The sequence below is a fragment of the Nannobrachium achirus genome (genome assembly GCF_963921795.1).
Source record: "Nannobrachium achirus genome assembly, chromosome: 11".
Lineage (NCBI taxonomy): Eukaryota > Metazoa > Chordata > Actinopteri > Myctophiformes > Myctophidae > Nannobrachium > Nannobrachium achirus.
The window spans coordinates 20,194,696-20,210,089 of NC_137820.1; the positions used below are offsets into that span (position 1 = coordinate 20,194,696).

At 41.3% G+C, this 15,394-nt stretch overlaps 1 protein-coding gene across 1 annotated transcript; it reads left to right on the top strand.

Moving 5' to 3' along the window:
* Positions 1 to 487: 487 nt before the first annotated feature.
* On the top strand, positions 488 to 1,496 carry LOC308293988 (ras-related and estrogen-regulated growth inhibitor-like protein; the record flags this gene model as incomplete). Its single annotated transcript, XM_080736677.1, has 4 exons — positions 488 to 557; positions 661 to 714; positions 821 to 897; positions 1,071 to 1,496. The coding sequence occupies 4 exons, from the start codon at positions 488 to 490 to the stop codon at positions 1,494 to 1,496; spliced, it is 627 nt and encodes a 208-aa protein (XP_080592803.1).
* Between the last annotated feature and the right edge of the window lie 13,898 nt (positions 1,497 to 15,394).

Below are 15,394 nucleotides of genomic sequence, written 5' to 3' on the forward strand. Positions count from 1 at the left end.
CAAAGTAACTAAAGTGTTCAAATGAATGTATTGGAGTAAAGTACAATATTTGCATCTGAGATGTAGGCCTAGTGGAGTAGAAGTAAAATAACTGGAAATTGGAAATACTCAAGTAAAGTACAAATACCTCACAATTGTACTTAAGTACAGTACCTGAGTAAATGTACTTACAGCAGGTACTTTACACCACTGTGCTTGTGTCTGAGTTTCATTATATCCATGTGATGGTGGGCTCCCTGGCAACGAAGCAGCTAATCCCAGCAGTGCTACAATACCTCCGGGCAATGGGATGTAGACTCTGCCAATGATGTTGTGGGCCAATGCTTGATGCTTGGGCTCATAGGCATAGGGAGGGATCAGAACACAAGTGTTCCTGTTATGTCTGTGTTGTACCAAAGTCTGTGGTTACTGGTTATACGCCTGATGGAGCTGAGAGGGTCAGACTCCGCACAGAGCCAACACAACAACCAAAGCAGCTTCAAGAGACATGACAGCTCTTCAGGTGAAAATGGACGCCAACATTGTTGTGTTGGGGACAGAACATGTTGGTAAATCAGGTAAATAAAAAAGAAAACAATAATTTCCATGAATTGGCATCTAGATTCATTACATTTTTGAACAAAGATGGTGATAATAATTGTGCATGTTTTCTTTCTTCAGCACTCACAGTGCGCCTCCTAACACGAAGATTTATTGGAGAATATGGAGAAATTGGTAAGTAGCCATATCTTTCCGTAAGTTTTTACTGATCCTGAATAGTGTATATTACCTACAACTGTGCCATCTATCCTTCATTAACCTCCTGGCTAATGTATTACAGAATCCATCTACAGTCACAACATTACAGTGGATGGAAGAGAAATTGGCCTTAAAATTTGGGATTCGCCTCATTCTCAAGTAAGATAATACAGTATAACCGTGGCTTTCCAAATGACTGATTTATTTTTTAATGCTGTTAGAATGTATGAATTTATTAACTCCAGTGTAAAATGTTACCCTTATGGATCAATATTAATTATAGGGGTCCATTTTTACACTGAGTTAAATCAACATTTTATACTGTATTCCAGGACCTTTCTGTGGAGACATCACTGTTTGAAAAGCGGGTCCAGTGGGCAGATGGCTTTATTCTTGTGTACAGCATCTGTGACAGGGCCAGTTTCAGCACTGTCACCAGGCTCGTCCAGGCCATTAAAGCCTCCAAGGACTATCTAAACATAGACAAGGTGCCCATTGTGATTGTGGGCAACAAGAGAGACCTGGATCACAGACGGACGGTTCTAAGCGAGGAGGGCAGGCTGCTGGCGCTGGCCACAGACTGTCACTTCTACGAGGTGTCAGCAGCTGAGAACTACCACAGCGTGCTGATGGTGTTCCATTTGCTCGTGGACAGGATGAGGGATTCAAAATGTGCCGCAAAGAGGCCCCTGGGATTCAAGGGCATAGTGAAAAGCATGTCTGCGGTGTTCAGCAGAAGACGGACCGATTCCTTATAACGAGATCACACAAGGGCTTTAGAGGAAAGTGTCAGTGAAGCTACAGCATGGATAGGACACATCCATCGTGTCTAATCCACTGAATGGATGTCATGTTCAGGCCATAGGTTGTCATACGGCGTGTGCTGCAGTCTGCAGGGTTCTGTGAAGTGCTTTGCGGCTTTGACATCAGCAAATTGGGGCTACTTTGCACTGAAGATGTGGAGAGACTGGGACTTGTGACAGACAAAGCCAAAAGAGCAAGAGAACAGAGCGGTTATTCAGACTGTGTGATGTCATGAATCATTTTTAAAGCTTTACAAAGAGCGACTTGCACTTGCAGCTATGCTGGATTGTGATATTTACATAAAAATGCAAAGTAGCCATGTACATGAACGATGGACAAGATGCAAACATGGTAATTGTGCTTCGACGTGCTTTAATGAATGTAGAGAAGGGTTAGGACATTATTTCAGTTGGATAAAATAAAGTGTCTTTAGAGTGCAACCCAATTAAATTGCAAATTTAATTTGCTCTTATTTGTGCTGCGTATAATTATGCATAATCATAATCTATTCATATGTATATATGGCATATTGTTCTATTCACAAACTAAGTGTGCCTTCTGATTCATACACCAAAGTACACTTATGTGTTAAGACAGAAAAATTATAAATACAGTTGCTATGTTCCACTATTAAGTTGATATAATTAACATGTTAACACATTGGCCGCCATTTTAACATTGACTGTATGGCTCCCCTGCCATTTTGTTTAATGAAAAAATTGATATATTTTTTTTATATTGACATTTTTCCTAAATTCTGTGTTTTTTCCACAATGTTATACCGTACCTGACATGAAAGAAGACAAGCTCTAGTCTCATCAAAAAATAAAGAAATTGAATAAAAAGCTTTTTTTTCTATAGTTGTAGCCATCTCAAAATAGCCATTTTTGACCAAAATCCAGCTATATTTGAAATAACAGGAGTTATTCACCTTTTTGTGATTGATGGCTTTTCGAGCGAATAACTCTGTTGATATTTGTATTTATGGCGTCAGGCACTTATCAGATAAGTGTACTAGTGTAATAAGTGTAATTGTGTAATAGGGCAATAACTGGAATAGTGTAATAGGGCTGTAATAGGTCACCTCTTGCCCTTAGGGCGTCTTACTGACTTCACACAAATAGAAATAAGCTTTTTACCTTTTATTCAGCATTCAAGTGTTTTATTTTGCACAGATCACACACGCACGCACGCACACACACACACACACACACACACACACACACACACACACACACACACACACACACACACACACACACACACACACACACACACACACACACACACACACACACACACACACACACACACACACATAACTTTATATAAGGCCTATGTGTATAACTGTAAATATGTTCCCCATATTCAACTTTTTTATTTATTTGTGGCACTTGCTTTGGCGATGTAAACGTAGCCTATGTTTTCTCATGCCAAAGCAAAGCCCTGCTTCATCATACAAGACTGTCGCACAAAATAGCAGAGTAACTTCATTGCTATCAGTTCTCTATATGTCGTTGTTGGGTGGAAACCTTGTATGTCCAAAACCGTTCGTTTTGTATTTATCATCTATAAAATGTACTAAACTAGTGAAAACAGCCGATCTACAAGCACACAACGCCGGCGTTCTACAAGCAGATCTACAAGCACACTACAAGCAGATCTACAAGCACACAACGCCGGCGTTGTGTGCTTGTAGATCTGCTGTTTTCACTAGTTTAGTACATTTTATAGATGATAAATACAAAACGAACGGTTTTGGACATACAAGGTTTCCACCCGACAACTAGAGAACTGATAGCAATAAAGTTACTCTGCTTGTTGGTGATCCGGCCTGGGTCTGTACCGGATGCGGAGACGTTTCTTGCGTGCATGTGAATGTTACATAACCGGATACAGTAGGCGGGCTTTAGAACGGAACAGACTGCAGCGATCACACAGACACCCACGCCCTCCTTCAAGCTGCAAGCACTCCAAGCAGTTGTTGCGCGGCGCGCCTCAAACACGAGCACATGCGCGATTGCGCGTGCACGCCATAGGGAGGACGCACGCTGCTGCTGCTGCTGCAGAACAACAACAGTATAGTTTAGGTTAGGATGTAAACCACAACAGTAAACTTACTGACAATGACGATCGCCGTGTTTGAGTTTCTTCCTGTTGGATTCCACTCGGTCGCGACGTGTTGTAGATCTGCTATTTTCACTACTTTTCTTTTGTTACACCGCTGGTAGTTTGGACGCAACCTTCTTGTGAGAACTGGAATATAATACTCCTCATCAGCCTCCATGGTCACGCTTGGATGCAAGGCGTTGTGTGCTTGCATATCTGCTATTTTCAGCAGTTTTGTTACATACCGATGGAAGTTATATGGACGCGACGCGTTGCTTTTCTTCAATGGTTGCCTGACTTGAGGAGTCCGCCGGGGGAGGGGGGATATTTTCTCCTCTCCACTCCCGTAGCAGGGCTTGAAGATCGGTTGGTGCTCGACTGGACCGGCCAACGGCGCTGCATCTTGTCCAGTAGGTGATTGTGTTGTTTGTAACCTCGCCTCACCAGGCTTTATATATGTGTGTTTGTAGTGGGCTGAGGATCTGTTCCAACTGGGTGTCGGACCAAATGATGGGCCCTGGGTACAAGGATTCACTGCGGGCCCCCCATGAATTTTTTTGGGTGATTTCAAAAATAGATATATACAAGCTCACAGCATGGCACCGAGTGTCGCGCTACAAGCTTGTAGATCTGCTATTTTTCAATAGCAAAAGTATAAAATAATGAAGCCCCTTCCACCTTGGGCCCTAGTAACTCAGACTCAGTCCCACTTTTCCCTTGTGAGTTGTGACGCTCCTGCTCTGATCTTGTTGTCTGACTGGGCCTGGGACATAATATTTTGTCGTGGAGACTTTGGGGGTTATGAAGGTGTGTGTTCTGTTGGCCCATGTGGCAGGTTATGGCTTTCCAAGTGAACATTTTACTGGATTTTGTTTGATTTGTGCATGGTCTCAGATCCAGCTGCTCCGTTTCGCTTCTGCGAGCCCTTGCACCAGGCATGTACACACATAGACATCAAAGGGGGCTTGAGCCCCTGCCCCTGAGGGCTGCATTCAATAGAATTGTCCACCAAAAGGCCCCTTTAGAAATGTCAGCCCCTGCCTCTCTAAATATTCTCTGCACATCCCTGCCCCACATCCCTCTACATGCGTGTGCCCAGTGTGTCGCTGATTTCACTCTGCGGGCTGCGCTCTGCCACGCTAAATGCATTCACTGTGGTTTATTGAGAGTTTTATTCATTTTTATTGAGATTTATACATTATTACACTCTTGTTTTCAAACACACTTACTTTGATGAGTGATATCTTTGGTTCCCTTTAAGTGAGAAACCCCAAACTTTGTCACGGGCTAATTAAGAGTCTAATTAAACATTACATTATATAAAAGCAAATTCTCGGGACTATCGGGCCTGGCGGGGAACGACATTTAAAATTTCTCGGGACTATCGGGGGAGGCGGGGAATGAGTTAAAGACCAGCTTGTCTGCTGGGAAATGAAACATATGTATTTATTCAAGTACAAGCGCTGTAAAGATCAAAGTGAGCTATTTGCTTTGTATATTTATGAACCTGTCAGTTCTTTAATGTCTGTACAGTTCATCCAATCCATTGTCTGCATTCAAATGTGTCTTACCACTTACAGGGATCACAAGATCATGTCTAATGTCCTGTTTTCTATATGGCTGATTGTTGTGACAAATATACATGTATTCAGTGTTTCCATTCAGTAATGCATTTATAAAACGGTTGCAAGTAAAGAGAAGTGAAGTGCATATGCTTGTGAAATGTTACTGAATCTAATTTCACTTAGGCAATTTTGCAGTCTTTTTTGCTTCTGTGGTTTTGCACTCTCCTTGTTTTAGAACGCCTTAAATTAAATTGGTGTCCACCTTCAAGGCGGAATTCCTTTCTGCTACTAGGACACCAACTCCCCTGAAAGAATTCCTCCTCATTGACACTGGCCCGCTCCAGTAAACTTGGATTGACCTCCATGATGAGGAGGCAGACATCATGCCTCGCTCCTCTTTTCACTTCTTCCCTGGCCTTTGCCTCCTCGCCGAGCAGAGCACTTCCACACACAGCTCTCTGGACCCATCTCAGTGGGAATTAGGGGTAGCAGCTTGGGGAGGTTACATACAAAGAAAAAGAACATTCTCAGTGTTAATTGCCCCATTTGTAACCCTGGGAGTGTACAAATGTAGTGTCCATTTGATTACATTTGAACACCCCCCATCTCTCCAAGTCTTGTAAACAGAAAATAAAATCTAATTTATCAGCTTCACTTTTATAGCTGTTTGCCTGCTCATCTTTTCATTTGTTTCATTACTAACACTTGTACTTGTTTATCCTGTATCTTGCACCTCTCTCTGGATAGAATTGGTATCCTGACCTGAATGTATTGGCACCTTACGCAATAGCAATGCTTGCTATAATCAGAGTATATGCCATATTTAATGAACAATGACACATATAGTCTACCCCCTTTTAACACCCAGGATTTTGCAGTGTGGATGTCAGGTAAGCTGGTGCCAGACAGCCAGACTCATTGGACTCTCCCCCTTTTCTCTTCATGTGTTTCTGACAGGAACATGGCATGTGGGTCAGCAATGTCAAACCCAGCCTGTCTTTGGCCCCCTCAGCTCTTTGTTACATTCTCTGACCCCAGACACAGCCAGACTCAGCTAAACAGCAGCCTGACTAAGACAAAGACAACGTTTTACCTGCAAGAATAGAAATACTCACTGCTTTACTGAAGCCTTTATTATTTATCTGCTTGACTGCTTCCATTTTCAACCCAGAAAAACTCAAATTAATATTAACAAAACACTGGTACACTAGACACTACAACACATTCCTTGTTCACATACATAACAAAATATTAAATATTCAGTTCAGTCTGAATTAAAAAGAGTAACCTTGTAGGTCTAGGTTTAAATAATGCATAAATGAATAGCCAGAATCGTACTGTAGCATATAGTGCTCCATTTAAGTATGTTAAATGCTGTATGAGCAAGATGGTTGTCACTGTATCTGGATGTCAATAAATAGATACACACAGTCCTGTTCTACATGACCTGCTCTAGATCATATAATATTAGTAGAGGAAAGTAGAAGATTGACCAAACTTGTGCAGAATGATATGTTCCCTATTATCCCTACAATTCCAACACAAATGCATGCATCAGCTTCGTCAAATAAAGTAGGTCTATGAGATCCCCTCAATTCCCTTCAGTTTTGAATAAAAAAACGATTATTCCAGTCAGTATTGTACTTATTGCTGGTTTACTACTCCAATAGGCTTGTTGACTATGAGTAGGAAAACCATTTCACACATTTCCACCGCTGGATTTCTTTAGCTTTTTCAAGTTTCAAGCTCTATCAGGCACACTTTAATATCGCAACCAGTAAGACTCCCTAATCGGGAGATTAGCGACCGTCAGGTCACATGTATACTGTGTACCGCTTTGCGTGATTTTGGGGCAAAATGTGTAGCAGTGTCCAAAAATGTGTTTTGCAAGATTTGGCGTCATGCACTAGAAGAGGGCCATGTGAGAAATGAGGTTGTAGGTTGTGGTTTGGCAGCCAAGGAGTGTGTGTGCAAAGATTGGCATGGATAGGGGCAACGGATGCCGGAGATATGACTAGGGGAAAAGTGTGACGTGACGTGACATGACGTGCTGGCTGACTGACTGACTGACAGTACTATAAACTAGAACAAAATGTTTCTTGTTTGATCCTATGGTACCTTAATTGTGACATTGTAGACTACCAATGACACTGACATTGACTTTCAAATTACGAACAAAGTATTTATACTGCTCTGCAGGGGGTCAGGAATGTGTGAAATGTAAAAACAAAACAAAAAACAAAGGTCTTAAGTAACTAAGAAATGTGTTAGCTGTTCAAAAATGCCAGCCATCTCTTGGGTTGTATCCCTTTGCCCTTGCCATTCCTAAACGCCTAGTGGAGAATTAACAGCCCCCTGCAGAGCTGTTCCACTGGAGTGCTCTCCCAATATGGCCCTCTTTTGTACACACAATAACTATAATTCACCCCCAGTAGTGAGAGCAGTGGAAGCTCACAGGGCATAGTGCATGTTTGGCACGCAACACAGCAGCTGTTAGAATTAAATAGTTCATAGTTTTTTGGTCACGTGATCTATCAAAACTTTGTATCAACATTTCTCATATCTAAAGCCTAAAACTTTTCCATTCTCAGGCAACATTGCTTTGTCGTATCCGCATAATTCAGGAGAAAATGAATGTTACACTGATCAACAGCCTTTCTTTGTCATTATACTGTAAAGTGTTGCAGCTCTGTGAGAGAGGACAGATCCTTGGACTTTGAACCGTTTGTCAGCGAGAGCAGTGTGATGCAATGTTACATCTCTGACCGGGAAATGGGAGAAAGGGGACAATGACAGGGCTTGACCCGAGATTTCACGGGTCATATATGCATGTTTGTGTGTGAACCACAACATCTCAGAGAAATGCTGACTTAATTATGGCAACCCTACATTTACACTGGCTACACATCAAACATAACAATTGTCTGGATTAAATTCAAAATGTTTCATTTTAATATACACAAAATGTACACAATAACATTCATAAGCTAGTACAAGGAGTTAATGCCAGTATAGCAGTGTGTGTAATACAGGCTAGTCTCTTATGTGTGACATTCATTAAATGCCTCTTAAAGTTGGTGTAGTGTAGACATTGATGTCTGAGGATATGTAATGTACATGTATGTTACTTTTAGTTTATGAGTGAAATCCTACTGTAGGTCTGATGCATTTTGTAGCTAGTCAAACTGAAGTGTTTGACTCCCATTTATAAAACAATGAATTAAAAAAGCATTTATTTTGACTAACATGAAATCGATTTCCTTTAAATGTGCCCTTGCTGCCCTTCTGACACTGACACAGACTGGCAGATTGTCTCGAGGGCAGAGCTGATACTGCCTTTGATCTCGGATAATGGGTGATTGTGTTGGGGAGACTGTAAGTAGTTTTCCCTCACATGTGGGGTTCACGTGCAGTGGGACAGATCTCTGCACGTGATCTGGTAAATTGAATCTGGTGCTGTAGATGAGTGATTCATCGAACCATTGATGGTGTTTGTTCAGAGGGGCTGCTCCCAGGTGACTACCTGGCTACCAGCAGTCACAGCCAGCATCCTAATTTCTATATTTCTTGGCCAACGGCATTCATCCGCTCAGTCCACAGATCAATCACATTTCAAACCTAGAAGCAGTGCTCTTCTGAGCACGGGTCTCCGCCAGGTCAGGTATGTTATTGTGGCCTCCTGGTGGCGCATATAATAGTGAAAAGGGTGCAATATGTCCTCTTCGACCTTTCACTGTAATCTGACGCTGCATTTGTGATTTGAGACATTTTGTTCCAAAAATTTGTGTTGCAAAAGTCGACCTGCTGGTGCCGCTATAAAAGGCTGATGCGAAAAGGATGGGATTTGTTCCTCGACCTAGTGGGAATGTGCGTGCAAAATGTAACAGAAATTGAACCCTGCGTTCATGATTTAAGGTATTTTGTTCGAAGCGGACCAATCCTGCATATCTTTTAAGCCAATATTAGCCAATTAGGATGGAATATGAAATATCGGACAGATCCGTCTTAATCACATGACTATAGAGTTACTGTGTACCGATTTGCTTGATTTTTGGATAGAATCTGAAGGAGACTCATTAAAAAGTCATCACTTTTCACAGTTTTGTGGGTCCCTTTTTAGCCCAAGGAATGTTTTTCATGCAAAACAAATGCTTGCAATGGATTCAGAATCATGACAAACCCCTAGTTAGACCCCTCACATGCTACTTAAAGCAGATTCTTTTTCCTCCTGTAGTACAGTGTATAGAAAGTCAATGGGAGCCCAACTTGATTTGGCCACTGTGGTGACCCCGAAGGTCGCCGACTCGGGCGCCCTCGCTAAATCATTAGCTTTTAGACTGATTAGCACGAAATTACCATTCTATCTCCCTAAGGCCCCCAACTAAGGTCGAGGAACAAATGACACCCTTTTCACAATGGCCTGTTATAGCACCAGCAGCAGGTCAACTTTTGCTAAACACATTTTTGGAACAAAATGCCTCAAATCATGCATGCAGCGTCTGCACCCTTTTCACATTGGCCTATTATAATGCCACCAGGAGGAGGCCACAATAACCTACTGTACCTGACCTGGCGGAGACCTGTGCTCGGAAGAGCACTGCTTCTAGTTTAACCATCTCTTTACCTCAGTAAACTACTGTACATGCTGCTGAACAGCTTCCCACAGACACAAACCTCTTCCTGGCATGTAGCCAGTACATCAACAGTCAAATATATGAAAGCATACTATTTTCCTACTAAAATACTATGACTGTAATGATACCTCTACATATTCTATTGGTCACAAATATAGCAGGTTTTATTGTCACTGGCTCATATCCTCTTAAATTAAAGTAGATGATACATCATAGTAATATGTAGAAATTAAATAATTAGGGTGTATATATAATCAAACAGTAATAATGAATTGCACTGATTAAAAACAACAACATGAGTCATAATTCAATTTGAATTAGGATATCACCAAAATGTAACTCGTGCTGCATGGTTATATGCATGCCTATACTTTATGTGGAGGAATGACCAGGAAGATTTGGGCTATAGAGACTACAGTCTATGTATAGAATGCCTTCTGCCTTCTTGCACATTCCCCTCTCCAGTTTTGCTGCCTGTACCTGCATGAGTGAATGTCAAATGAACCCCTCTTCATTCTCGATTCTACTGTAGGTATATTGCGAGTGACACACAATGGCTGTGTCACTGGGTCCTGACCTGTTTGAACTGGATTACTTGTCTGATAATGGGTACAACTCTGTTGGACAGGGCCCCAAGGCCTTCTTGGACTGGACTGTAGCCAAGGAACACTGACATTAAATGACTATTCCCATGGACCCTCCAGTTCTGGAAGGAACATAGGCAAGCGCTTAGCTGCTGGACAGGAAAATGAATGTAAGGGCATGTTTCTGCCTTCCAGCTTAAACAGTTGATGATGGATAATTGAACATCTCATAACAAACACAGTTATGCAACAGCTTTTGGAGACCAGACCTCCATTCTTTAGTTGTTGCATAAAACATTATCAAGCTCACTTTAATGATGATAGATGGAGATTCCCAGAGCCATGAAAATGTGTCTTGAAGCTAGATTCTCAAGCAACGGGAAACAAGAACATTTCGATCAGACACCTCCCTGGCTACTGAGTTCCTTATTATGATAGTAGGTGTTAGGTGTTTAGGCAGATTGGTAATGTCAGCCTAAGTATGTGCCAATTTGATTGAAGGAGTGTGGGAGTAATATAAGTTAAGCTTCATAGTTATCTGCCATGTGAAATTCTGTTGCAAATTCGTCTTCAGTTGTTAGTGTTATGGTCCTTGAAGAATCCCACAGATGAAATTCACTGAGAAATAATAATGTTATAGTTAAAGGGCAACTTTGTTTTTTTTTTACAACAAGGGTTCATATCTTAGATTGTCATTAGAGAAAATAAAAGATGAGTGTTAAAATGTTTTCATTTACTTCTTTTTATCGTTTTAGTGATTTTAACTATTTTGATTTGCAAGCATGCCCCTGAGCAGAAATTGAACATTGTTCTATGCATATAATTTAAGGTGCGCTGAGCATTGACAAAATGCTTTAAAGCAAATGTAAATGCTGTAATCATTTAGAGCATGTTCTTTCACAATAGCCTTGCATTGCATGTGTGTGCTATTGAAGTATGGATATCTTATAATCTATAGATTACCAAGAGCTAGCTGACGCTCTGGACCAGAGCTAGAAGAAGAAATGCCACCCTTCACATTGGCGATTAGCCTAGTGCCACCAGGAGGCCTATACACACATTTTGTCCAAACAACACGCAAATTGATACACATTAGCAGTTTGCAATAGAAAAAAGTATATTTTTATGACAGCACAAATCACTGGTACAAGGCCTTTAAGGGCTGTGGCAGGGTGTTCCACATGTTGGTGGAATAGCAAATTGATACACATGTCTAAAGTCATGTGATACCAATTGATTGATTGATCGAAGTGTTTATTAGCAGTTTGCAATAGAAAAATTTACAGTTTCATGACAGCACAAATCACTGGTACAAGGCCTTTAAGGCCTGCGGCAGGGCGTTCCACATGTTGGTGGTATAGCTGGAGAACAAGCGTTGTGTGCTTGTAGATCGGCTGTTTTCACTACTTTTGTGCGACGGCCTGTATGATGAAGCAGGGCTTTGCTTTGCGAAAAAATTTACAAAATGGAACGAAGGCCGACATTTTATTTTTATCTTTTTCCTAATGGCCGGCCTGGACCGGCCGTTCGGGAGTTGTCCCGCTTTTCCCAATGGCCAGCACGTCCCCCCCCCCCCCCCCCCAACAACACATGGGTAGTTTATAAGAATCAGATCATATATTTAGTTATGCATAATACTTCTGTTAACCTCTCACCAATGGCTCAATGTAGTTTGAGAAAGAAAATGCTGGCAACACATGGAGGGAAACTTTCTTGCCAGTGCCACAACATTTCAAAACATCTTTCACTAAAGCTTAGTTATAATTATCATATTTCTCTTTCAAAGCCCTCTAGGCAGGCATGCAGGCTGGTAAGGTTTTTTATACAGTATATACAGTTTTTCCCCACTGGGTGGCAGGTGTGTCCACGATATGAATGATTTAAAGCAGCGGTTCCCAAACTTTTTAGCATGTGACCCAAAAGAGAAATGAGACATTCGCCCAAACTAGTGAAACTAGCAGATCTACAAGCTCACAACGCGTCGCTTGTGCACCGCATTGAGAGCTTGTAAATCATCTGTTTCACTACTTCTTAATTATTATGTTGTATTTATGTTTTTTTCCCACCCAAAATATTTTCCATCTTTTTAAATACATACATTACATTTTTTGTAGGCAAATAAAGTGGGATTTTTGCTCAAGTTGTGACCCATAAATTGGTCTGTGACCCACAAATGGGTCCCGACCCACTGTTTGGGAAACAGTGATTTACAGGACATTCATGATGAGTATTGATTTTATATGAGATACGTAAAGTGTGGTTCCTCTGGAAATAAGCCTTGGCTTTCTAGGACCTCCTTTTAGTTGACCTTGTACCAGTGATTTGTAGTCATGAAACTGTACTTTTTTCTATTGCAAACTTCTAATAAATTCTTCAATCAATCAAAAAAAAAAAGATCTAGCTCCTGAAATTTGGATTTGTGTTATACCAGAATACTTAAATGAATATAGAACTAATTGCTAACTGACGAAAATTGTGTCATGCAACACAAATTGTCCTGGTCAAACTGAAATAGCTACGCATTTTGTGCCAGTGTGGAATGAAACGTTTTCTATTGTACAGTATACAGTGCAGAACTTTTTGACTTAAATAGTTTGTCCAGTGGACCAGGCGCATACCATATAGGCATTGCCATTTCGGCATCAATGCCTGTCGGCGTCGCCGGTTTGATTCCCGATCCGGTCGACCTTTGCCGCATGTCACTCCCTGTCTCTCCCCCATTTCCTGTCAGTCTACTGTCCTATCCAATAAAGGCAAAAAGCCCAAAAACAAATCTTTAAAAAAAATAGTTTGTCAGTGTGCATAGGTATCTGGTTGGGTTTTTATTTGTTTTGATTTTTTCCCCCTGAGTTAATGTCGAAGAGTCCTTGGGCAAGAATCTGAACCCCTAATTGCTTCCGGTGAGTATAGGTTGGTGCCTTGCATGGTTTCCTCCGCTACCGGTGTATGAATGTGTGTGTGAATGGGTGAATGTAATGCACTCTATGTAAAGCAATTGGGATAAAAGCGCTATATAAATGCACCATTTACCATTTTATATGCATGGGTTGTTGATTGTGTTCATGATGTGTGTGGGCAGGGTGGCCTGCCTTCACTATAGACCATAGAATGATGTTAATTACCGGTAATTAACATTTATGCTGAAGACAACATATTATGAAAACGATGTGTGAATCTGGACGCACAAACCTGCAAGTAATGATTGATAGGCCTACACAAATAGATAGACCTTTATTGATCCAGAGAGAAAATACAGTTGCCATAGCAGCACCGGAATTTACATGAAAAACATACAGATAAAGATAGAAAAGTACATCTAAACTTTAAGAGTAACAAAAATGAAAAGAAAGGACTATGGTTGTAATGTAAATGGAGTAGAAACTAGAAGCAGTGCTCTTCCGAGCACAGGTCTCCACCAGGTCAGGTATGTTATTGTGGCGCTATACTAGGCCAATGTGAAAAGGGTGCCATGTCTTCTTCTGCCTTTCACGGCGATCGGACGCTGCATGCATGATCTGAGGCATTTTGTTCCAAAAATTAGTTTAGCTAAAGTTGACCTGCTGGTGGCACTATAAAAGGCCAATGTGAAAAGGGTGGCATTTGTTCCTTGACCTAGTGGGAATGTACTAGTAAAATCTCACGGAAATCGCGAGCTGCGTTCATGATTTGAGGCATTTTGTTCGAAACGGACCAATCCTGCAAAGTTTGTAGGCCAATCTTAGCCAATCAGGATGGAATATGTAATATGGGACAGGACTCTAGAGATATTGTGTACTGATTTGTCTGAAGGAGTAGTATCCAAAAATGTGTTTTACATAAGTTGGCCCCCAGGTGGCGCTATAAAAGGCTGATGTGAAAAATGCAGGGGAAAGGTTTTTCTTGGCCTCTGGGGGAGTGCGCGTACAAAGTTTGACACTGATCGGTGGAGTTATAGGTTAAAACACAAAATGGCCTGTTATAGCGCCACCATGAGGTTGATTTGAAATGCCATTTCTTCCTCTGCCTAGTGGGAATGTGCGTTCACAATTTCCCAAAAAAATGCACGCTGCGTTCGTGATTTGAGGCATTTTCTTCAAATGGACCAATCTTACAAACTTTGGAAGCCAATCTAAATCAGGATGGAATATCGGAAGAGCCGTGTCGATCACATGACTGTAGAGATACTGTCTACCGATGGTGCGTGATTTTTGGACAAAATCTGTAGGAGTACTGTCTCATGGTGGCACTATAAAATGTGAAAAATGTGGGTCAGAGGTTCTGAATTGGCATTCAGGGAGTGTGTGTGCACAAGACACACACGCACACGGACACACGGGCGGACAGGGGCGAAAACATAGTCTCTCCCATGCCTTTTGGCTGGTGGAGACAATAAGGTAAAAAACTAAAAACAAAAATCTTAAACAAAAATCTTGTTTAAATCTTAGGAGTCCCTTGACTGACTCCAGTCCCCGCTGCTGTCCCTGAAGCTTGCTTGCACTGATAAGCATCTCTTATGAATCCCATGTTGCTCTCACCGCCCCAAATTGAGGCAGCAGACGAAGTGCAGTCACAGCACGATATAACTCTGAGTCAGAAGAGCAGGCAGACCCTGCTTCCAACAAGACATGGGCCATAAATCCAGTATATGGCTTGACCATGCAGCAATGTGTGAACTTGTGGGAGGTTGTTACAGTCTTTGGGAGTGTGAATTCCTGGATATTAATTGTACATTTCTGTTATTATATAGCTTTGAAATGTTTGCGTTTACGAGTGCTAGTAGTTTTATTTTTAGGAATTGACTCTGTCTCTTTTAGTTTAGTTTTAGTTTTACATGAATTATGAGGAAAGTATTTCTTTTCAAAGGCTATAAAAGCTAGGATTCAGAATGCAGAATGCATGCACAAAATACGTTATTATTTATTAATAGTCCCATATTGAGCGAAGAAGCGAAGATGTTTTAGTACTAGACACAGTGAATAAT